This window comes from Scyliorhinus torazame, chromosome 6, assembly GCF_047496885.1.
Source record: "Scyliorhinus torazame isolate Kashiwa2021f chromosome 6, sScyTor2.1, whole genome shotgun sequence".
In the NCBI taxonomy this organism is placed as follows: domain Eukaryota; kingdom Metazoa; phylum Chordata; class Chondrichthyes; order Carcharhiniformes; family Scyliorhinidae; genus Scyliorhinus; species Scyliorhinus torazame.
The window spans coordinates 184,061,708-184,086,207 of record NC_092712.1 but is presented as its reverse complement, the minus strand read 5'-3'; the positions used below and the strand labels follow the sequence as shown (position 1 = coordinate 184,086,207).

At 51.6% G+C, this 24,500-nt stretch overlaps 1 protein-coding gene across 6 annotated transcripts in view; it reads left to right on the top strand.

Annotated features, from left to right (window-relative positions):
* The window catches only part of crppa (CDP-L-ribitol pyrophosphorylase A), a 599,604-nt gene that overhangs the window by 254,011 nt on the left and 321,093 nt on the right, over window positions 1–24,500 (top strand). For all 6 annotated transcript variants that reach the window (XM_072509159.1, XM_072509161.1, XM_072509158.1 and 3 more), the window contains one exon: window positions 17,481–17,612. In XM_072509159.1, the coding sequence (XP_072365260.1) occupies window positions 17,481–17,612 (132 nt within the window). The remainder of the gene's footprint in view (window positions 1–17,480; window positions 17,613–24,500) is intronic.

Sequence of the window (24,500 nt, the reverse complement as noted above, 5' to 3'; positions counted from 1 at the left end):
TTTAAATTTAGAGTACCCAATTTTTTTTTCCCAATTAAGGGGCAATTTAGCATGGCCAATCCACCTACCCTGCACATCTTTGGGTTGTGGGTGTGAATCCCACGCAAACACTGGGAGAATGTGCAAACTCCACACAGACAGTAACCCAGGGCTGTGATTGAACCCGGGTCCTCAGCGCAGCAGGCAGCAGTGCTAATCACTGCACCGTGCCGCCCTAACCTCCTTTAGCAATTGCTTGTTAGGAGTCCTCCTACTTCTCTTCTACCTCGGTCAAGCAAACCTCCAACACATTCTTCCTCCGCCTTTTGTTAGTTGTGTAAGAAATAGCCAACCCCTCGATTAGGCTTGCTGATCTCCCACAGAGTGATAGGAGTGACATCAGATGGGGAATTGACTGAGTGAATAAACTCAAACTACTTAAAATATGTGCTAAAGTATTTAGCCCTAAGAAGGGAGGTGTCAAACCACCATGACCGAGACCTGGGGGGGAGAGGGAGGGGTGAGAGACCCCCCAAGCAAAAATTCCAGGAGGACGGGAGCATGGTCAGAGATTACAATGCTTCCCATAGAGCAAGAGAACACTAAATGTGGGATAGTCCTCGGCACAGAGAGGGGAAAGTGGGTTGGGGGTGGGTGATGTCTATGAAGGGAAGGGGCGGGAAAGTCTGTGGGGTTTGCGGCGGGAGGGATGTTGTGAGGGGCGGGCGGGCGATACCTGTGTGGGGGAGTAGCATTGCCTGTAAGGTGGGGGGAGGGTGAATGATGCCTGTGAGGGGCGATACCTGTGTGGGAGCTAACCCTGATGTTTGTGTGGTGTGGGGGGGTGTACTCTGCTACCTGTGAGGGGTGGGGCCAATGCCATAAGATGGGGGTGGGGCGATATCTGTGAGGGGCTGCCCAATGCCTGGGCAGTGGCGGAAGTGCCCCGATGCTTGCATGGTTGGGAGTATGGGGATGCCCCGATGCTTGTGTGGTGAGGGGAAGGGGTTGCTCTGATGCTTTTGAGACAGGAGATCCTCCGTGGGGGTGGGGGAGAGTTAAATATCAGCGCAGATCGGTGCATCCTTTAAAGATGGCACCCCGATTTTGCCAAACTGGCCTTTCCAGCTCTATCAGGCCCTGCCATGCCAGAGTGACGGCACAAACCACACATTGAGTGCCAGAGAATCAGGAGTGACAACTCGGCTGTGCAACTGGAGAGATACATGTCGCTTTTCAGTCTGACACTCGGGGTGGGGTTTTCCCAAAATCTATCACAGTGTTAAATTAATAGCAGGAATAAATGGGAAGAATGCTACAAAAATGTTCCTCTTCCAAGAAAACTGAAGAATCATATGAAACAAACTGAGGGAGCTGAGCATACTGACTAAGCTATCAAACTGGATTCATCAAAAGCTGTATCTGAGGGGATGACCCACATATGTTTGTTCGCATTCCTATTTATATGTTTAAAGTTCATAATCCTATTGAAGCTATTTCAAACACAAAGGGCGTCATTCTCCGACCCCCCGCCGGGTCGGAGAATGGCCGTTGGCCGCCGTGAATCCCGCCCCCGCCGAAGTCTCCGAAGGGAGAAAAGTCGGCGGGGCGTTAATGGCGCCGCTGCCGCGGAGAATGTCACGGGTCTGCGCAAGGCAGCCGATTTTCGGCCTGCCGATATTCTCCCTTCCGGATGGGCCGAAGTCACGTCGACGTGATGACCGTTCACGTCGACTTCAATCAAACCTCCTTTTCATCGGCGTGACCCAGTGCTCCAGGCTCACGCCGACCAGCGAGGAGGTGAGTGACGGCCTGGGGGGTTGGCTCTGGGCAGGAAATGGCGTGGCCGCAGACTGATTGCGTGAGGAGAGGTGTGTCTCGGCTTGTGTGTGTGTGTGGCGGGGGGGGGGGGGGGGGGGTGGTTAGAGTAGGCTGGGCTCCGGGGGAGTGCCGGGAGGGGGTCCGTGCCGGGGTGGAGGTTGGGGGGGGGTCCGTGCTGGGGTGGAGGTTGGGGGTTGGGGAGGGGGTCCGTGCCGGGGTGGAGGTTGGGGAGGGGGTCCGTGTCGGGGTGGAGGTTGGGGGGGGGTCCGTGCTGGGGTGGAGGTTGGGGAGGGGGTCCGTGCCGGGGTGGAGGTTGGGGGGGGGGGTCCGTGCTGGGGTGGAGGTTGGGGAGGGGGTCCGTGCCGGGGTGGAGGTTGGGGGTTGGGGAGGGGGTCCGTGCCGGGGTGGAGGTTGGGGGGGGGGGGTCCGTGCTGGGGTGGAGGTTGGGGAGGGGGTCCGTGCCGGGGTGGAGGTTGGGGGGGGGTCCGTGCTGGGGTGGAGGTTGGGGAGGGGGTCCGTGCCGGGGTGGAGGTTGGGGGGGGGGTCCGTGCTGGGGTGGAGGTTGGGGAGGGGGTCCGTGCCGGGGTGGAGGTTGGGGGGGGGGTCCGTGCTGGGGTGGAGGTTGGGGGTTGGGGAGGGGGTCCGTGCCGGGGTGGAGGTTGGGGGGGGGGTCCGTGCTGGGGTGGAGGTTGGGGGTTGGGGAGGGGGTCCGTGCCGGGGTGGGTGATGGGAGGGCAAATGAGTTGGTCCACCTGGCCAGGTGCCAGCCTCCAACAGTTGGACCCATGCGGTCCATGCCACCTGGCTGGGGGGAGGAGGGGATATGGGCAATGATGACATGTCGTCGTTCCCCTCCCCCCCACCAGGCCGTCATGTTTTCAGACCATCCAGCGATGTTGGCCGCCGTGGTGGCAGCCGCTCATGTCTATGTTGCCCTGGATGAGGAGGAGGAGGAGGAGGAGCGTGCCAGAGAGGCGGCGCAGGCTGCCGCAGAGGGGCAGGCGGCAGCCGCCCAGGCTGGAGGGACACCTGACCGACAGGACGAGGAGGGGGAGGAGGACGTCGTGGCCCCACGGCAACGGAGGCACCCGAGGGCGCCCCGTGTGTACCGGCCCCGGCAGTCATACCAGGACCTCACGGACCGGGAATGCAGGAGGAGACTCCGGATGAGCCGGGAAACCGTGGCACACATCTGCCACCTGCTGGCACACCTGTCACCGCGTGGCACTGGCGGGGGACACCCTCTCCCCGTGTCCGTCAAGGTTACGGTGGCCCTGAACTTTTATGCAACGGGGTCATTCCAGGCACCGAGTGGGGACCTGTCCGGCATATCGCAGACATCGGTGCATCGGTGCATCCGGGCAGTGACAGATGCCCTTTATGCCATGGCGCACCGCTACATCCGCTTCCCCGTGGACCGGGCCAGCCAAGATGCCCGGGCCGTGGGCTTCTCTGCCGTTGCCGGGTTCCCCATGGTCCAGGGCGCGATCGATGGGATGCACGTCGCCGTGCGGCCACCTGCAGAGAACAGGGCCGTGTTCACTAATAGGAAGGGGACCTATTCAATGAACGTACAGGTGGTCTGCGACCACCGCATGATGATCCTGCACGTCTGCGCCCGTCACCCAGGCAGTGTACACGACTCATTCGTGTTGTCGCGGTCATCCATCCCCGGCATGTACGAGGGACGCCATCCCCGGCTGAGGGGCTGGTTGCTGGGCGACAGGGGCTACCCATTGCGATCGTGGCTGATGACGCCTATACGGAGGCCACGTAATGAGGCAGAGAACCGCTACAATGATGCCCATGTAGCGACAAGGGGAGTGATCGAGAGGTGCTTTGGCGTGCTGAAGATGCGTTTCAGGTGCCTGGACCTCTCTGGGGGCGCCCTCCAGTATCGGTCAGATAGGGTCGGCCGCATCATTGTGGTGTGCTGCGTCCTGCACAACATAGCCCAGCAGAGGGGCGATGTGCCGCAGGCAGAGGAGGGCGGAGTGGAGGAGCAGCAGGAAGAGGCCCAGTCCTCCCCAGATGAGGGGGATGGGGGCAATGGTCAGGGCAGACGGGGTAGACACAGGCGGGTGGCTGTCCACCGTTACCGGCTGGCCCAGCGGGCACGGGACAGACTGATAGACGCCCGCTTCACTGACTAGATGGGCGTGCGAATCGGGTAGTATGGCCACAGACCGCACACCATGACAACAGCCGACCACCCACACCCCCCACCCATCCACCCACCCAGCACCCTCACCCCCCTCCCCAACCCCACACACCCCACCCGCATGCACACCACCCCCCCACCCCCAATTGCCGATCCACCGGCGGCACAACGGGCCGGGCTCACCCAGTTGCGGGTGGACGCGTGTCTATCGCAGGCCATGGAGGATGATGACAACCCGCCTCCGATGAGCTCCTGGCTCTACATCGTTGGACTATGTCTGACCCATGGCCACAGTACCACCATCCACCCGGACCATCCCTGCATGCGGCTGTGACACTGCAGCGCACGGTCCCGTCCTCTGCCCGGGGGATGTTGATGGCGGCCCAGGGGGAAGGGGGCAGACTCACCTGGGGCTGAGGTAAGACCACCCGTCACACACACACTTGCGCTCAACGTACATGACACGCCCGCACACTTTTGACAGAGCACAAAGGCAGCTTCGGTAGGTGTAACATTGACTTTAATAACCAAAGGAGTTCATGCACGTGCCCTAGCCCCTAAAACTCATCTGTGCCCTGCACCCGTGCCAACTTACTCAGTGTCTAATTGTTTGGCCTTACGGGCCCTTTGACTACGTCTACGTGGTTCCCCAGACGGTACAGCAGAACTGGAGGTGGACTCCTGTGATTCCTGCCCTCTGACACCGGATCCTATTGGCGGCCGTTTCCTGAGGCGTCCTGGCCTAGATGGGCCAGGCTGCGGCCCGGGCGACTGGGATGGCGAGCTGCCAGCCTGTCCTGCCCGTTGCCCACCCGATGCACCTGGGACGGAAGGGGGGGAGTCCGAGGTGTCGCGGTGTACCGGGACCTCCCCTACAGAGGGAGCCGGGACGGACCACACCACCTCCTCTTCCCTCGGGGTGCCCGATGGCCCCCAGGCCTCTACATGGGTGGGGGATGCGAACGGACTGGCCATCCGACGCGCCCCCGACATCTGGCGCTGCCAGTCCTGGAGGCCCGTGCTGGTATCGACAGGGGTCTGCAGGTTTGCAGCCATGGAGCCCAGGGGGTTGTCGAACCCTGTCTGCGACAGTGCGACGCCAGCTCGCACATGGCCACTGGCGCCGATGCCCTCAGCGATGGCCTGCTGAGACTGGGCCATGGCCTGCAGAGACTGGGCCATGGCCTGCAGAGACTGGGCCATGGCCTGCTGAGACTGGGCCATGGCCTGCTGAGACTGGGCCATGGCCTGCTGAGACTGGGCTATGGCGTTGAGCGCCTCTGCCATCTGGCGCTGGCACTGGCTCATGGCCTCCTGTGAGAGGGCAGCCATTTCCTGGGCCACAGACGCCGCCTGCACGGAAGGCCCCAGACCTCGCAAACCGTTCCCCATGTCTGACACCGTCGCACCCATTGCCTCCACCGCGGACGCCACCCGTGCGGTGTCAGCCTGGGTGGCACGCATGACCGGGACCACTCCCAGCTCCTGGACGCGGGTGGACTCCTCCACCTGCGACCGCAGCCGCCGCAAGCCACCCGTCACCCTATTCGCTCGTCTCCGTGTCGGTGGTTGCATCGGATCTATGTGTGGGTGTGGTAACTGCAGGAACCCGGGATCCATCTGGGCGGCAGATGTTCGCTTGGCCTGGGCTGCCCTCCGACCGCCCGGTCCCTCTGCTGCTCCTACCTCCACCTGCTGTACCGGGACGGCTGTGTTGTGCGCACCAGTGAGTGTACCAGACGCCTCATCACTAAAGTGCCCAACCGTGGTGAGTGTTTCTGCGATGGTGGAGGGTGTTGGTGACAGCAGTGGAGTTGTGTCGTGCTCTTCGTCCCACTCTGAGTCCATGGCACTTTGGGGTGGGGGTTCGTCTCCACCCATCCACTCTGAGTCACTGTCCGGTATTTCGTCTTCCCGGGTAGGGGTGTCCTGGGTAGTGCTGTCCCGGGTAGTGCTGTCCCGGGTAGTGCTGTCCCGGGTAGGGGTGTCCTGGGTAGTGGTGTCCCGGGTAGGGGTGTCCTGGATAGTGGTGTCCTGGGTAGTGGTGTCCTGGCTCGGATGTGACGGGGGCCTGTGGCTGCCCCCCTCATCGCTGGGTGGTCGCTCCCGCACGTGACGGGGGTGTCGTCTCCCTGTTGCTCCAGGTCTCTCCGTCTCCCGTGGTGTGCGAGGGGCATCCTGCGGGCGTCGCATGCTGGAGGGTGCGGGTCTCTCCGTCTCCCGTGATCTCCGAGGGGCATCCTGCGGGCGTCGCATGCTGGAGGGTGCGGGTATCTCCGTCTCCTGTGGTCTCCGAGGGGCATCCTGCGGGCGTCGCATGCTGGAGGGTGCGGGTCTCTCCGTCTCCCGTGGTCTCCGAGGGGCATCCTGCGGGCGTCGCATGCTGGAGGGTGCGTGTCTCTCCGTCTCCTGTGGTCAGCGAGGGGCATCCTGCGGGCGGTGTGCATCTGCGGGGATGGGTGCCTGGACGTTTGGTCCTGCGATACACAATGAAGCATGCATGGTTAGACATCAGGCAGTGATCAAGTGATACGGGGGAGGGGGATATAGGGGAGGGGGGATATGGGGACGGGCTGTTGGTGGCTCACTTGCTCGTGGGGCCCCGACCTCTGCATCAGCAACCTCCCGGTCCTCAGGTCCGCCAGCCAGTTCCAGGGCCCTTTCCTCGTGTACGGTCAGTGGCCTCTCATCAGCGGGCCCTCCTCCAGTCCTCACATGCTCCCTATTGTTGTGTGCGCGCTTCTCCTGTGGGGGGGGGGGGGGTGGCAGGGGTAAAAGGCAACAGTGTTAGGCAGGTATATGAATGCACGCCATCGGTTGCGCTTGCATTGCAGAGGTTAAGGTTAGGGCTGGATTCACTTGGGGATATGGGGGATATGGGGGAGGGGGGATATGGGGGAGGGGGGATATGGGGGAGGGGGGATATGGGGAGGGGGGATATGGGGGAGGGGGGATATGGGGGAGGGGGATATGGGGAGGGGGGAATATGGGGGAGGGGGGATATGGGGGAGGGTGGATATGGGGGAGGGTGGATATGGGGGAGGGGGGATATGGGGAGGGGGGATATGGGGGAGGGGGGATATGGGGGATATGGGGGAGGGGGGGATATGGGGGAGGGGGGATATGGGGAGGGGGGATATGGGGGAGGGGGGATATGGGGGAGGGGGGATATGGGGGAGGGGGGATATGGGGGAGGGGGGATATGGGGGAGGGGGGATATGGGGGAGGGGGGGATATGGGGGAGGGGGGATATGGGGGATATGGGGGATGGGGGATATGGGGAGGGGGGTATGGGGGATATGGGGGAGGGGGGATATGGGGGATATGGGGGAGGGGGGATATGGGGGAGGGGGGGATATGGGGGAGGGGGGGTATGGGGGAGGGGGGATATGGGGGAGGGGGGATATGGGGGAGGGGGATATGGGGGATATGGTGGAGGGGGGATATGGGGGAGGGGGGATATGGGGGAGGGGGGATATGGGGGATATGGGGGAGGGGGGAATATGGGGGAGGGGGGATATGGGGGATATTGGGGAGGGGGGGATGGGGATGGGGGATATGGGGGAGGGGGGATATGGGGGAGGGGGGATATGGGGGAGGGGGGATATGGGGGAGGGGGGATATGGGGGATATGGGGAGGGGGGGATATGGGGAGGCTCACCCTGCCTGCTCTGACGAGGTCGTTCACCTTCTTGTGGCACTGGGTGCCTGTCCGTGGTGTTAGGGCCACAGCGGTGACGGCCTCTGCCACCTCCCTCCACAGACGCCGGCTGTGGCGTGGGGCAACTCTGCGGCCGTGCCCGGGATACAGGGCGTCCCTCCTCTGCTCCACCGCGTCCAGGAGCGCCTCCACATCGTGTGACTCGAACCTCGGGGCTGAGCGACGGCCAGCCATCAAGTCGGGTGTTGCGGTCGGGTGTTCCGGTCGGGTGGGGGGGAGCTGCGCGGCCTTATGAGCCGTCACGCCGTGCAGCGCGTATGACGCTGCACGGCGTGAACCACTGCGCAAGCGCGGATCCCGTTACGTCGCTGCTAGCCCATTTCGGGCCGCAGACTATCGGCCCATTTTTATGACGTGACGCAAGTGGGATTTGCGCCGTTTTTTCCGCCGATCGGCGGAGTTTCCGCCGATAACGGAGAATTTCGCCCAAAGAGTCTTGCTTTTATAATATATAAACAAATAATTCCTTCTTAAGATTAAAAAGCGAAATCATAGCTATTAGTATATGCAACTGGAAGAGGAAGAATAATGACTCCATTTCACTGAACAAGCAATTACTGATTCCGAGGGAGGGCACTGTACTGGAGCACAGTTCCTTCGATTGCTACCTGAATCCATTTCCATTTTAATTGTTCAATGTAGCATCATTTGTGTTAGGCTCAATGCAGCACATAGGTGCAGGAGAGCCATTAGTTCCGCAAACTGGTGTGCTATCCAAAAATACTTAAAGGAACCCGCCAATCTACCGGGCGGTATTCCCCTCCCCCCCCTGCCGTGTGGGATAATCGCCAGGGCGCCGCACGAATGGCGCCACGCCGCCCCGACCCCCGTACGCGATTCTCCCACCCCCTGAAACCAGCGCCGCACAAATCGCGGCGGGCCGCTCGGAGAATCGGCGCAAACGGCGAGTGCTGATTTTCCGGCCCAGATGGGCCAAGCGGCCGTGCGTAAACGGCCTAGTCCCGCCGGCGCCGTCCACACCTGGTCGCTGCTGGCGGGTACTCGTCGCGAAGGCTTGGGGGGCGGCCTGTGGGGGAGGAGGGGAGCTCCGTTCCTGGGGGGGGGGGGGGGGGGGCCTCCGGAGTGGCCTGATACGCGATCGGGACCAACCGATCGGCGGGCCGACCTCTCTGTCGGCGGGCCTCCTTTATTCCGCCGGCGAGCCTGGATCCATCCGCCATGTTTGTGCGGGGCGGCCTAGGGGAGGACGGCTACCGCGCATGCGCTAGTTGGCGCCGGCCCAACTGCGCATGCGCAGGATCCAAGGCGCCGCATCTTTTACGAGGTGCAGATTCTCTGACGCTGCGCCGAGGCCCCGCCCCTGTAAATCGCGCAACGCCCCTGCTAGCCCCACGGAGGGGGGGTGAATAGGGTTCTGTGAACGGGTGCCAACGCCGGAGTAAAACACTCTGGCTTTTAATCCGGCGTCGGCACTTAGACTCTCGTTGGGAGAATCCCGCCCACCATATTTAAAAATCACCCATAAATTATTAAACACAATGTCAATAAACAACTGCATTAAATCTTGGTGAAAAGAGCTGATAAGTCAGCTACAGTAACTGAGAAGGTTGATAATACACATTATGAACCACATAAAAGGCTGGTTAACAAAATCGTGGCTTGTGAAATAAAAAAATTGGTTTAAGGACAGAAACAGCGAATCAGCGTGAATGGTTATTCTTTAGACTGGAGGATATTGCACCGTGGTGTTCCCCCAGAGTCAATGCTCAAACCACTGCGTTTTCTATATATAGAAATGACTTGAATTTGGAATACCGGGTAATTTTGGGGACCACTGAAAATAAGGAGGGCCAATCTGCAGCCCACCCACAGCGCCAGGGTCCCAGGCTCGATTCCCGGCTTGGGTCATTGTCTGTGCCGTTCTCCCCGTGTCTGTGTGGGTTTCCTCCGGGTGCTCCGGTTTCCTCCCACAAGTCCTGAAAAAACGTGCTGTTAGGCACTTGGACATTCTGAGTTCTCCCTCCATGTACCAGAACAGGCGCCAGAATGTGGCGACTAGGGGCTTTTCACAGTAACTTCATTGCAGTGTTAATGTAAGCCTACTTGTGATAAAAAAGATAATTATTATTATAATTTTTCCTTTTTTTAAAATTTAGTGCATCCAATTAATATTTTTCTTTCCAATTAAGGGGCAATTTAGGGTGGCCAATCCACCTACCCTGCACATCTTTGGGTGTGGAGGTGAAACCCATGCAAACACGGGGAGAATATGCAAACTCCACGCGGACATTGACCTAGAGCCGGGATCGAACCTGGGACCTCCACGCTGTGAGGCAACAGGGCTAACCCACTGCTCCGCCACCGTGCCGCCCCATTATTATTGTAATTGACGATTATTGTTTCACTGAGGTATAATCCTTTAAACTACCATCGACCCTCACAGGACAATGTTATAAATTCTGCTCATTCAGTAAAGAAATTGGAACAGTTTCAGTAAGAAACCTTACTACTGACAGTTGGCAGGTCTTGGGGCCGTTCTTGCCAGTGGGATCTTCCGGCCCCACCAATGGATCCCCTCCATTGATTAAGTCTTAGTGGAATATGCAACCTCCATTATACTTTAGTGTTAAATATATGTTAGTGTGCACACACAGCTGTCCCAGATCTTACATTTAAAACTCTGAACAGCTGCTGCAACAGTAGCAGAGTCTGTGTTTCTCAGTTTTTGAACTTCAGATATGTTTTTAAGATTGAAACGGTGGCACAATGTTGTCAGCCGAGCAATACTTCTCAGCCCATTAGAATTAAAAAATAAATGAATTTAGAGTATCCAATTCTTTTTTTTCTCCAAATATGGGGCAATTTAGCATGGCCAATTCACCTACCCGGCATATCTTTTTGGGTTGTGTGGATGAAACCCACACAGACACGAGGAGAATGTGCAAACTCCACACAGTGACCTGGGGCCTGGATCGAATCCGGGTCCTCAGCGCTGTAGGCAGCAGTGCTAACCACTGTGTCACCGTGTCGCCCGCTTCAGCCCATTAGAATGAGTGAAATGGTTATAAAAATAGTTTTGAAACTGTTGGACTGCAATAAATGTGTTAGCAGATAATGACACACAATGTCAATGGCATGCAATGGGTGGAATCAAGATTTGCATATTTGAGTGTGCAGTTAAGTATATTCACGCTGGAGTTGCCCAAGGCACGGGATCTAACCACCTCGCCTCAGGGACCCTGAGCGGGTGCCGTTTAGCACTGGTTTCCACAATGGTGGACCAGGAGTACTGACAGGGTGGGGTGAGTTCCCAAGCGTTCGGGGTCCCTGGGTGTTGGAACTCTGGGCACGATGGTACACTGGAACCCCAATGCCATGGCCGGGGGTCCAGTGATCGGGGTACCATTTGGAAATGGAGCTCTGATCTCTTCCTGCATTGGCGAGCTGAGCTCATTAGTGCAGGAAATGAGCCTAAGCCAGGCGAGGCTGAGGTTCACCTTGGGATGGAGGGACAGCTGGTTTGAGGCTCGGCTGCCCCTGCATCATCTGCCTTCGCCGTGTCGATGCCGTCGGCGATGCTGCTCAATGACTAGGAAACATCCCCCAGTGACCGGGCCGTGCTCTGCAGTGCTTCCGCCATGCCCACCTGCGATGAGGACAAACTCTTCCACGCCTCGGCCATTCGCATCTGAGAGCGGAACATGAACCCCATCAAGGTTGGCCTGGTACTGGGTGACAGCCCCCAGTGCGGCAGACATACTGTCAAGACCCTCAGCCATGGCCGTCACTTACTGAGCGACGCCTTGGACACCTTCACTCATGATGCCGACGTCGTCCACCAGGCACTTCACTGCGGTCGCCACCCTGGCAGTGTTTGTTAAAAATAAATTTAGAGTACCCAATTCATTTGTCCAATTAAAGGGCAATTTAGTGTGGCCAATCCACTTACACTGCACATCTTTGGGTTGTGGGGACAAAACCCACGTGGACACCGGGAGAATGTGCAAACTTCACACAGACAGTGACCCAGAACTGTGATCGGTGCCGTGAGGCAGCAGTGCTACCACTGCGCCACCATGCTGCCCTCACCTGGCAGTGTTGGCCTCAGTGCCACTCATTGCTGGTGCCATTTCCTGTGCCCGTGGCTGGTGGGACTTCTCCAATTGGCCATGGATCTACTGGAGTGACGCTGACATCTCCGTCTGAACGTCCCGGCCACTCCCTACTGTCTCCACCAGCTCCAGGAAACTCTGTGCCGGAGCGCAGCATCAGGCTGGGACCCAGCTGGGCCCAGGGGTTCAGCAGCCCTCCGACTGCTGTCGTGTCTGGGGGTTCCTGCCTCTACCTGATGTACACCAGCAGCTGTGTGATGCTCACCAGATCATGCCCCAGAAGCCTGTCCACTAACATTTCCCACCGAGATGTGTGTATCTGCGCTGGTGGAGGATTGGCATGACAGCTATGCCGCGAACACGGTGGCATCCTCGGAGCCCTCCTCCGAGGTGTTGTCCTCGGAGTCAGGAGAGGGGGCCGTCCGGGTTGGGCAGGCACCGCCGGCTGGCGGACCTGCGGGAGAATGAACATGTGATCAGTGGGAGGGATGGGTAAATCAGGAAGGAAATCAATGCTCACATATGACAGGTCCTCCGGGTGGAGCCTGCTGAATCCTCACCTCTGCCGCATCCGCCAGCCTCTGCGTAGCTGACCGTTCTGTCCTTGGCCACACCAGACACCTCCATGGCCCGCTCCTCGAAGGAGGTGAGGACTCTCAAGTCCGGCACCCCACCGCCAGTCTGGGTCCCCACCCACCGATTATGGGAGAACTTTTCCTGCGGGGACATAGAAAGGGCATCGTTAGCCACACGCATGGTTCACAGTTGTATGGATGTGTGAAGGAGGGTTGGGGTGGGCGAGGGTTGGAGGGATGCGTGGAGTGAGTCAGCGAGGGGCATGGACGGAGGGTTTGGGGTCGCCTGGGGGGGATGCTCCTTTGGGGGTTGGGGCCGGGACGTTGATGTCCACTCGCTCGTGCTGCCCGGTGCAGGTCTTCTGACACTGGAGGCCAGTCTTCCTGGTCACACTGCCCGAGCTGACTGCTGCCGCCACCTCATCCCAGTCAGCACAGACTGCCTTGTGACTCACCCTCTGGGACTCTCGGGGGAACAGGACATCCCTCCTGGCCTCCACCGCGTCCAGGAGAAAGTGGAGAAATTTCATTTCTTTTAAAACTATTTTAGTTAGCTATATTTTCTTTCTTTCTGGAACATGCAGTAGTTCCATCTGAGATAGTGGACAAGGGGTGGCATGTGGTGCAGTGGTTAGCACTGGGACTACAGCGCTGAGGACCCGGGTTCAAATCCCGGCCCTGGGTCACTCTCCATGTGGAGTTTGCACATTCTCCCCGTGTCTGCATGGGTTTCAACCCCACAACCCAAAGATGTGCAGGTTAGATGGATTGGCCACGCTAAATTGCCCCTTAATTGGAAAAAAGTATGATTGGTTACTCCAAATTTATTTAAAAAAAGAGAGCTTTGACTGTTATGGGCCAGGGTTTAGAGAACCTCAAAGTGTAGCATGGAGTTCACCTGATCCACAACTTTTAATAGATTGTGGTATGGGGAGCACAGGGCCCACTCTACAGGTGTCGTACAGCAGAAATGGAAAAGTATTTTTTTAAAAGCAAAACAATGTTTATTCTATGAACTCAAGTTAACCTTTTAAAACATACAGTGAACATCTTAGCAACCATTAATTCACATGCAACCCTCAAAGACTACAACACTAAGTAATCCTTTAAGCTTTCCTTTTAACACCCATACGAGTTTCAACACCTTTTACCAGAAGCACATCAGGTTAAAGTCACTACTGTTATTAGTTTTAAATCACCAGGATCGATTTACTGTCTTTAGATTACAGAGAGAGATTCATACACCTTCTGGGTGTGACTGCAACTATCCAGCTCTGAAAACGAAACTAAAACACACCCTGCAGCAAACAGCCTAAAACGAAAGTAAAAATCTGACAGACAGCCCAACTCCACCCACTCTCTGACATCACTGCAGTAATAAACACCCATTTCTTAAAGGTACTCTCACTACAGATACTTATATACACACCATTTCTAAACACCCATTTCTTAAAGCTACTCTCACATGACTTGCCAAAGAGTCATTGGACTCGAAACGTTAGCTCTTTTCTCTCCCTACAGATGCTGCCAGACCTGCTGAAAATTTCCAGCATTTTCTTTTGGTTAGTGTACAAGCAGGTAGCCTCAAGTAACATATCTCTCCAATTTCCATGCTCTCTTTATCTCTACTCCTGTTTCTGGAAAAGTATCTGCCTTCTTGATTGTGGAATCCCAATGTGATGCTAAAGGATCAGAAGCTCCTAATGTCCAGCACCTTTGTTGCAAAATTAACTTATTCCCACAGTTAGTGAAGTGTGTAAGCTCTCTACCATGTTCTCTACCAGACACTTTTCATGTTGTTTCCTGTGCCAATCTCTTTTTTTCATAAATTCTACTCATTTGAAAATTGGTAGGCAATCGAGTTTACTCAAATTTTGTAGTTAGAATTGATGTTCAGCTTCTACCATAGACACTCGTATGTTATTTATTTCAATTACATGTTTAGATTTGACCTGGAGATTTAACCAAATTATTTTAACTAGTGTAGATCACCTGGTGATACCATTGCCTAATAATGAAAGGATAGAAATGGCAGGATTGGTGAACCATGGATGACGAGGGGAAATTGTAAGCTTAATGAAAAGGAAAAAGGAAACGTACGTTAGGTCTAGGCATCGAAAAACTGACAAAGCCCTGGAGGAGTACAGTGAACTTAAACATGGAATTAGGCAGGCTGAAAGAGTCTTTAGCAATCATGGTCAAGGAGAATCCCAAGGTTTTTTATGCATATATTAGGAGCAAGAGGGTAGCACGAGAATGAGTAGGCCCACTCAAGGACAATGGAGGGAAATTATGTGTGGAATTACAGGAAGTGGGTGAAATCCTTAATGAGTACTTTGCATCATTATTCATCAGGGAGAAGGACATGATGGATGTTGAGGTCAGGGATAGGTGTGTGAACCCTCTTGTGAATGTCAATATATCAAAGGAGGAAGTGGTGAGTATCCTAAATTGCATTAATGTAGGCAAATCTCCGGGGCCAGATGAGATTTATCCCAGATTACTGTGGGAGGTAAGGGGAGAAATAGCTGGGGCCTTAACAGATATTTTCACATCCTCTTTGACCACAGGCGAGGTTCCAGAGGACTGGAGAATAGCCAATGTTATTAGCCTTGTTTAAGAAAGGAAGCAGGGATAATTCAGAAAATTATAGGCCGGTGAGCCTGACATCAGTGGTGGGGGAGCTTTTGGAAAAGATACTGAGGGTTAGGATATATGCACATTTGGAGGAAAATTGATGGTTAGTGACAGGCAGCATGGCTTTGTACGGGAAAGGTCATTTCTCAACAAATTGAGATTTTTGAAGAGGTGACAAAGAAAATTGACAAGGAAAAGGCTGTGAATGTAGTTTATGTGGAGTTTAGTAAGACACTTGACAAGGTCTCACATGGCAGACTGTTACAAAAACAAAAGTCTCATGGGATTCGGGGTGGGCTGGCTAGATGAATACAGAACTGACTTAGTTATAGAAGACAGAGAGTCGCAGTAGGTGTTTTTTCCGAATGGAGATCTGTAGCTCGTGGGGTTCCGCAGGGATCAGTGCTGGGACCTCTGTTGTTTGTAGTATATATAAATGATCTGGAGGAAAATGCGGGTGGTCGGATTAGTAAGTTTGCGGATGACACGAAGATTGACAGAGTTGCTGATAGTGCCAAGGAATGTCGGAGGATACAACAGGATATAAATGCAAAGGAGACATGGCACAGAAATGGCAGATGGCATTTGATCCGGACAAATGCGAGGTGATGCATTTTGGAGGATCAGATCTAGGTATGAATTATACTGTAAATGACAGAACACTTAGGAACATTAACATACAGAGGGATCTGGGCATGCAGGTCCACAGTTCCTTAAAAGTGGTGACCAAGGTGATTAAGAAGGTATGGCATGCTTGAATTCATCAGCCAGGACATTGAGTATAAGAGTTGAGGAATCATATTGCAGCTATATAAAATCTTAGTTAGGCCGCATTTGTATTTCTGGTCACCACATTATCAGGAGGATGTGGAAGCTTTGGAGAGAGTGCAAAGAAGGTTCACCAGGATGTTGCTTGGTCTTGAGGGTGTTGGCTATGAGGAGAGGTTGAATAAACTAGGATTGTTTTCACTGGGAAGATGGAGGCTGAAGGGAAACCTGATAGAGGTCTACAAAATTATGCAAGGCATAGATAGGGTGGATAGTCAGAGGCTTTTTCCAAGGGTGGAAGTTTCAATTACAAAGGGGCACAGGTTCAAGGGGAGAGGGGGAAAGTTATTATCAGAAATATGTGGAGTTGAACTTATTTTCTCTGGAGAAAAGAAGACTGAGCATGATTGTGATCCAGATCTGTAAAATGCTAAGCCGAAGGTGATGTTGATGGTAAAAGATTATTGGACTGGATCTTTCAGTTTGAAATGAACAAGCCTCAAACAAGATGAGAGACTAGAAAGAATGGGATTTAATATGATTAGGAATATATTTGAAGATTATAGACAGAAATAATAAACACTCTGTGGTATCTCTAAAAAGAAAGTAAACTTCAAATGATGAAATTCGAAAAAGAAATTCTGCAAATATATGGGGCGCGATTTATTAAATAAAAATCAGAGTCCGTTCTTGGCGGGATTAGTGGGATCGTTCCTGGCACTTGTAGCACCGGAAATGACCCCCCTATCTAATGGCACTTTGTTGCATATAGCATGAAATTGGAAGTGGTTTCAAGTGATTTATAAGATTACCGTCTGCAGGAATTCTGAAGCATACTCAGGGGAGGAACAAGAAATCACGGACAGTAGCTTCAGAAATTCTGCTTTTAATTGCGCATGTATAGCTCTCAGTTTCAGAAAGGTTCTGTCATGGGAGTGTCCCTTTAAGAAATGTTTTTGTCTTATCACATGGCTTCATTGTGTGAGTGGAGCTGGCCTGTGGCTGTGGGTTTTACTTTTGCTTTGAGTTTGGACTGGTTTTGAACTGCACAGTTTGAAAGAAGTGTCTCTCTATCTTCATTTTAAAGCTGTTTTCAGACTGCTTGATAACTTAAAAGAGATTTTAGGAATTCAAACCTACTGTTTGGAAAGGGGATCAGAGTACCAGTAACCAGCCTTATACCAGTGAGATGGGCCACTCCTTTGAAAAGGGGTTTCTGTTTTTACTTGGATTTTGTTATTGAATTGGAACAGTTAAGGGGGAATTCATTACGGGTTATACATAGATTAATGTCGCTGTGTGGGGTCCTTATGTTTGTAGTTGATAAATATTCTTACTGTGTGTGTGTAAACAAATGTTGACTAAATTCATAGAATAAAGCTTGTTTTTTGATTAAAAGCACCTAGGATCTCTTTTGAATAATACCTGAAAGACAGGCTCCTGCGCTCATCCTAGCCAAATTCAATAAACAGTTATAGGTCAGGTGAACTCCATAAAATACTTTGGAGTTTTCTAAACCCAGGCCGACAACAGTACTGACGGCGAACATGGACAATTTTGTTGTCATGAAAATGGCCAAATCCAGGCCATTAGTTTCCGTCTTGGAAATGATAAACATCTCTGACTTTAGCTACACTGATAATTCAATATTGTTGGCCATTTATCTCATCTTGTGTCTTTACTTTCAACCTAAGGACAAAGGCATTTTATTACATACATATGAACAGATTTTTTTTTTGCGACAGGTGCACTTGAACAACTTGGAAACTGCATCTTCCTGCATTCGAATGGAAGATTTTACCAACATCAAAGAACTGGCAAAGGAAGCACATCAAAAAAATGTTTTGCTTTACAGGCTACTAATTAATTACACCCAGGTAAGGATTGTTTGGTTGTGTTTTACTTATTGTGTTAGAAAGTATACAGTGATCTATCTCAAATTAAGTGCAGTCAAAATGCATTTGTTTCTTTTCATGGATTGTAAAATTTAAATAAATCATTTTTCTCCGGTTTCCACCCACCAGTCCAAAGAAGTGCAGGTTAGGTGGATTCACCATGCTAAATTGCCCCTTAGTGTCCAGAGATGTGCAGGTTAGGTGCAGTTATAGAGTTGTGGGGATAGGGCAGGGGAGTGGGTCTAGGTAGGGTGATCTTTCAGAGGGACGGTGCAGACTCAATGGGCTGAATGGCCTCCTTCTGCACTGTAGGGATTCTATGATTCTCTGTAAGCATCGAGAACATTGTATCACTAGATTGTGCTGCTTTTGCATTGCATAGCATAAAATGTTACTGATCCGTCTTTACCTTTTGATATAAGTGATGACCCTGATATTGAATGAATGTCCGTTTTAAATTGTGTTTCAGTTTGTCATTCGGTAAGATATACAAGTTTGACATAATTATCACTTTGCCATTTTCATTTTTTGTGATTGTAAACCCGACGTCACAATTTCATGATCCCAATCTGGAGCAAATTGAAGCAGGACTGGAAAAAACTGGCCACCGAGCAGAGCACTCTCAGCTATTTTGTTGAGGGTAGGTTAGGTAACAGGCCCTGGAGCCTACCCACTCTCACTGAGGAGACAATCGTTCCAGGCCTATTGAGAGTCTATCTCTGACAAGTCTGATAGGTTTGAAGGAGGCGGCCAGATTTTAGCAGCTGTCGGGTTTTACACCAGCTGCATGCAGGCATAAAGCATGGACAGGAGGCAGGAAGTGTTTTAAAATTGTTTTTGCCTCCTTTACAATTCATTATGAAATGCAGCAAGTGATATCTGTGTTTGTTAAGGTCAGCCATGTCAATGCTGTGATGTAAAAAGTCAAGTCGCCATAGTTCCAGTGACCATAGACTGCTTTTCCCTTTGAGGAGAAGAGTTCACTGGTGGTGATTTAACCTGAGGATCACCATACCTCAGGCGAGGAGTAAGGTTGAGAAGGCGGGGCTTTCAAGTACACAATAAACAAAGTGTTTGCCAGATTGCCACTTTTGCCATCTGGCAAACTATCAGGTGAAAGATCAACATTGTAAATATGGAAAAGTCTTCTGATGAGTTCAAAGATAATTCAGCTAATGGATATAACGGTAAAGTGCATCTCACACTATTGCAGGGGTAGCCTAAGGTGATCATTATGTGTAAATGTTAATCTTTTCCCATTACTTTTCACCTCAGACATCTTCTGAGATAGAAATTTTAAGGTGAGTTTTTACTCTGGGAGTTTTCTGGGCTCTTGGCTGCAAACCTTATCATAAAAGCCTTATCATTTTACAAATGCTTGACTCTTTACACAGCTGGCTTAAAGGATCTGTTCATTTGCTTAGATGGTTTTATGTGCTATTCAATGGCTTCCAGCTGGAAAATAAAACTTTCGAGTTATGTTCATAAGGTGGATAATGGATGGATGGGGAGAGGCATTAAATTGATCAGTAGGTTTAAATTTCTAGAGTTTGTGAGACCTTCCCAATATAGCTGATTCTATTGGAGGAACTGATGAATGGAGGTGAGTCTTTTAATCTGTTGCTCTGGCATCATTCCATTCCTGTCCCAGTCAACAGACCCCTTTGTGGGCTAATTAAGGCCAGATCCCATTTCCTGGCAGTCTAGCGATAGTGGCAGAATCGCAATGGCGAGATAAGTCCCACGTCCCTTCCTCCCCTTCCAAAATGAAAATTCAATCCTTTGTCTTATCATCGTAAGATTACTGGGCAGTATTCTATATTTGATTAAAGTGGTGGTGTCTCTTTGTCATCAGTAGACAATACAAATATTATCCTTGAAATTATTATATGCTAGGACAAGTAAAGTAATATTTAGTTATACACTCCATACTAGATTGGAGTGTGTCCTTTCCTCAGTGATGTTAGAAACTGGCAAATAATAAAAAGCCCCCAGTCAGCATTAATTGTTGTGCAGAATTCTGACTGTATGACTTCTCCTCAACTACCCTCTTCAGTTCCCTGTAGTGGCTGTAGTAATGCAGGACACATGGCCTGGAAGGTCACATTTATTTATAACTCACAAGTAAAGCCACTACTGAGGCATACAACAATGGAACCACCAGTCCAGGTTCAGGCCAGCATTTAGAGGGCTGAGTTAACAGGTCCAAGTTGGGTGCATCTCTGCTCATTACCAGGGAAACTCGAACACCATGAACCCCACGGGGTGATCTAGTATTAATTCCCCATGGTCCAATTGGGGATTATCACAGTAGCCTTCTCTTTGCTGTTTGTTTCCGGCCAGCAAGGTCAGATGATGCTGGATCCACTCTTCTATCAGATATTGTGCGGGCCCATAAATTTTCCTTCACCTTCTAGGCCCACTACAGGACTTAAGAGGCTGACCAAAAATGCTTCATTACAGTGATTTCTCTGAGTGTGTAAGGCAGCATATGATCATCCCGTGGGCATACCGTGGGCAGCATGGTAGCATTGTGGATAGCACAATTGCTTCACAGCTCCAGGGTCCCAGGTTCGATTCCGGCTTGGGTCACTGTCTGGGAAGAGTCTGCACATCCTCCCCGTGTCTGCGTGGGTTTCCTCCGGTTTCCTCCCACAGTCCAAAGATGTGCAGGTTAGGTGGATTGGCCATGATAGATTGCCCTTAGTGTCCAAAATTGCCCTTAATGTTGGGTGGGGCTACTGGGGGATAGGGACAGGGTGGAGGTGTTGACCTTGGGTAGGGTGCTCTTTCCAAGAGCTGGCGCAGACGCGATGGGCCGAATGGCCTCCTTTTGCACTGTAAATTCCATGATCTCAATTTGCGACATCAACAGCCTTTCTTTAGATTAGCACTGCAAAGCTGTTGACTTTAAAATCAAAGCAGATTTGTCTGTACCAGTGAGCAGAATACACATTGAATGTAAAGCGAACTACTGTTTCCTGTACTGGCTGCATTACATTTCCCACGCATCAGATTAGAATCAAAGACTATTTAAATAAGCAGGCTCGGTTTTGACTCTTCAAATCAACAGCGCTACTGAGACCAGTGCAGATGAGTTCGTGCTCCCTTCTGGAGCTCATAGACAGTGCTTGGCATCAAACATAGAAGCAGAGGGTGGCATTTTCTGCACCTCCCGCTTCATGGTTTGCGGTAGCAGAGGCGCCCAGCTAGGTCCCACTGCTGTCAGCGGGTTTCCCATTTTGTGCACCCCCTCGCCACTGCCGGAAAACCCGCAGTTGGGGCTCACCATTGGCGGGTCAGGAAGACCCTGCCAGTGGAAATGGCCGCACAATTCCGCCACAGAAACGAGGAGCAGGAGTAGGCCATTTGGCCCTTCGAGCCTGCTTTGCATTCAATACGATTGTGGCTATTTTAATGCCATATTCCTGCTTTCTCCTTATAACCCTTGGATGCCATTAACATCTAAAAAATTATCCATCTCCTTCTTGATTACATTTAGTGACTTGGGCTGGAGCATTTTTGACTGATTCACCTATATGATGGGACTTGTGGCTAGAGTTGAGACCTCACAGATTGGGAACTTTCAGATGATGGATCAGCTAAATGATTCCAATGCTATTAAACTACTAGCACAAGCAGCACATTAAAGTTGGATGAATTATTGTGTCTTGCACTGTTTTCCCATTATCTAAAAATACGATGCATTTTAATATTGGACGTGATTCTCCCAAAAACCTTCTACGTTAATTTGTGGTGGGTTTTTCAGGGAGTTTCCCGCCGGATCTGCTGGAGAGTTCTCCATCGCTATTCAATGACACTTAGTCACTTTTTTGGACCCTGGGGAGTTTCTCTCCGGTTAAGCCCACACTTTGGACGCAATCCTCCAGCCACGCTGCGCCGGAAATGTAGCTCGCCGCGGGTGCAGCGTGGCTGGTGAAAGCTGGGAGACATTGCAATCTCGTGAGATATTGCAGGGGGAATCCCGCCCACAATGGGTGGGATCACTTTTTAACAACACTGTATATTAGAGTGAGGCTGTAAGCCTTACTCTAATGTGCAGATTTCCAAGGTACCTGAGACTTTCCGGGTGCTGTTCCGCCTGGTTCACATTCTTGCGGACCAGCACTGATCGATGCCCAGCTGCAGACTCCCTGGGGAGGCCGGCAAGTCAAGGGAGGCCTGCGTATCCTGGGTGAGTAGGTCTTAAGTAGGTTTAAGACCTACTTCTGGGAGCGCGTTTAGTCACGCCCATTTGGGGCGTTGTTCCGAATCCAACACCTTGGGTGAATGCCGTGAGGTGCAGAGGCTGCCGAGAAGCCTGTGAGAGGGCTTTCCCGGCATTCTCTGGCCACGTTGTGCTCTCACTCGAGCGCAACGCGGCCAGAGAACCGCACCCATTATATTTGGATATCCAACAGACCATGTTTAAATGGAGGATAAAGTGCATTGCTGCAATATCTGGTTAGTTCCTGTACTTCATATTCCATTATTTTTCTACTCTGTACTTCCTTAGCTTTCGAGGACAAGTATATACATTCCTAATTATTTCTTTGATTTCTTCACTCATTGGGCAGTTGGTGGCACAGTTCATTGATGCAATGTGAGGCTACATCACAAAGTTTGCAATTCTTAATCTTTGGGTAAGTCTTGAGGAGAAGGTACTGAAAGTTTGTTAGCATGGGAAAATTTGAATATTGACTGGGAAGAGTGAATCACAGTTGATAAGAGTTGGTATTTTCATGTTGGAGTGGGTTCAGAAAAAATATACCAGTGTTTGCAGACTGATCAACTGTCAAAAATAGGCTTTTTTTTGAATCCTGAAGCTGCTCAGCTATTCGGAGATATGAATGCTTGATTTATTTCAACTGGATTAGTGCTGATTTCACTATGCTTCCTTTAAGGTCTGGTTTGATTTGTTACATGGCTGATCACCTAAGAATGTCTCTTGTTTGGATTTGAATGTTCTTGTCTCTTCTTCCTGTTCAAAATCCGAGGCATCTGTCTTGAGTGAAGCCAACCTTAGCTTTACAAAAGTAAGATAAGTTTGTTGGTATTTTTCCTAACAGTAGGAAATCTTAATGAGTCAGCCACTCGAGCATGGCTCCTTTCCAAATACTTATTGACTGCCTGTAAGTCATTTATCTTTGTCAAACCATCTGTTTCACTAAATGAAGCAAATATAAAAAATTGACTGCTGTGGTTGAGGAGTCACTGTGCATTCAGGATAAGGGTCACTTACTGTGTAGCTATACAGTCACTGTTTATTCAGGGTAAGACTCACTGACTGTAACTACAGATTCACTGTTCATTCAGGGTAAGGGTCACTCACATAATTACAGAATCACTGTTTATTTGAGGTGAGAGTCATTCACTGTGGTAAGTAAAACAGAAAGTAAAGTCGCCATCGTGCCAGATGACCATAGGCTGCTTTCCCCTTTGACGGGGAGAGCTGACAGGTGGGGATTTAACCTGATGATCACCACACCTCACGCAGGGGGCAAGGTTGAGAAGGCAGGGCCTTCATGAAGAACCTCAGCTGGTATGGGAATTGTCTTGCTCTGCCTCACAAACCAGCTGTCCAGCCAACTGAGTTAAACCGGCCAAGAGTCACTCACTGTAATTACAGAGTCACCGTTTATTCATGATGTGGAGATGCCGGCATTGGACTGGGGTGAGCACAATAAGAAGTCTTACAACACCAGGTTAAAGTCCAACAGGTTTGTTTCGAATCACTAGCTTTCGGAGCACAGCTCCTTCCTCAGGTGAGTGAAGAGGTGGGTTCCAGAAACACATATATAGACAAAGTCAAAGATGCAAGATGATACTTTGAATGCGAGTCTTTGCAGGTAATTAAATATTTACATGTCCAGGTGGAGCATCTGGAGCGTGGGATAATCACAGGTTAAAGAGGTGTGAATTGTCTCAAGCCCGGACAGTTGGGAGGGATTCCGAAAGCCCAGGCCGGATGGTGGGGGGTGAATGTAATGCGACATGAATCCAAGGTCCCGGTTGAAACCCATCGTGCAAGGAACGCCCAGCTTCTGTCGCGATATGACAGACTTCTTGCAGAAACTCAGCACCCATGGACCAGTTGAACCAGGAACATTCCTCGTCACAATGGACGTTTCGGAACTCTACACCAGCATCCCCCATGACGACGGCATTGTTGCAACAGCCTCAGTACTCAACATCTACAGCTGCCAATCCCCAGACGTAATTCTGCAACTCATCCGCTTCATTCTGCATCACAACGTCTTCACCTTCGACAACAAGTTCTTCATCCAGACACATGGAACAGCCATGGGGACTAAATTCACACCTCAATATGCCAACATCTTCATGCACAAGTTTGAACAAGACCCCCTCACCGCACATGACCTTCAACCGATGTTAAACACCAGATACATCGATGACATTTTTTTCCATTGGACCCAAGGCGAAGAATCACTGAAACGACTACACGATGACATCAATAAGTTCCATCCCACCATCAGACTCACCATGGACTTCTCTCCAAAACCGTTTGCATTCTTGGACACACTCATCTCCATCAAGGATGGTCACCTTTTCACAGTAACTTCATTGTGACAATAAGCTACTATTATTATTACCACAGCACTTCGCTTTACCGCAAGCCCACGGATAACCTCACGATGCTCCGCTTCTCCAGCTTCCACTCTAAACACATTAAAGAAGCCATCCCCTATGGACAAGCCCTCCGTATACGCAGGATCTGCTCAGACGAGGAGAGCGTAACAGACATCTACAGACGCTGAAAGTTGCCCTTGTATGAACGGATTATGACCCTCGACTCATCGATCGACAGTTCCAACGCTCCGCAGCAAGAAACGCATTGACCTCCTGCAA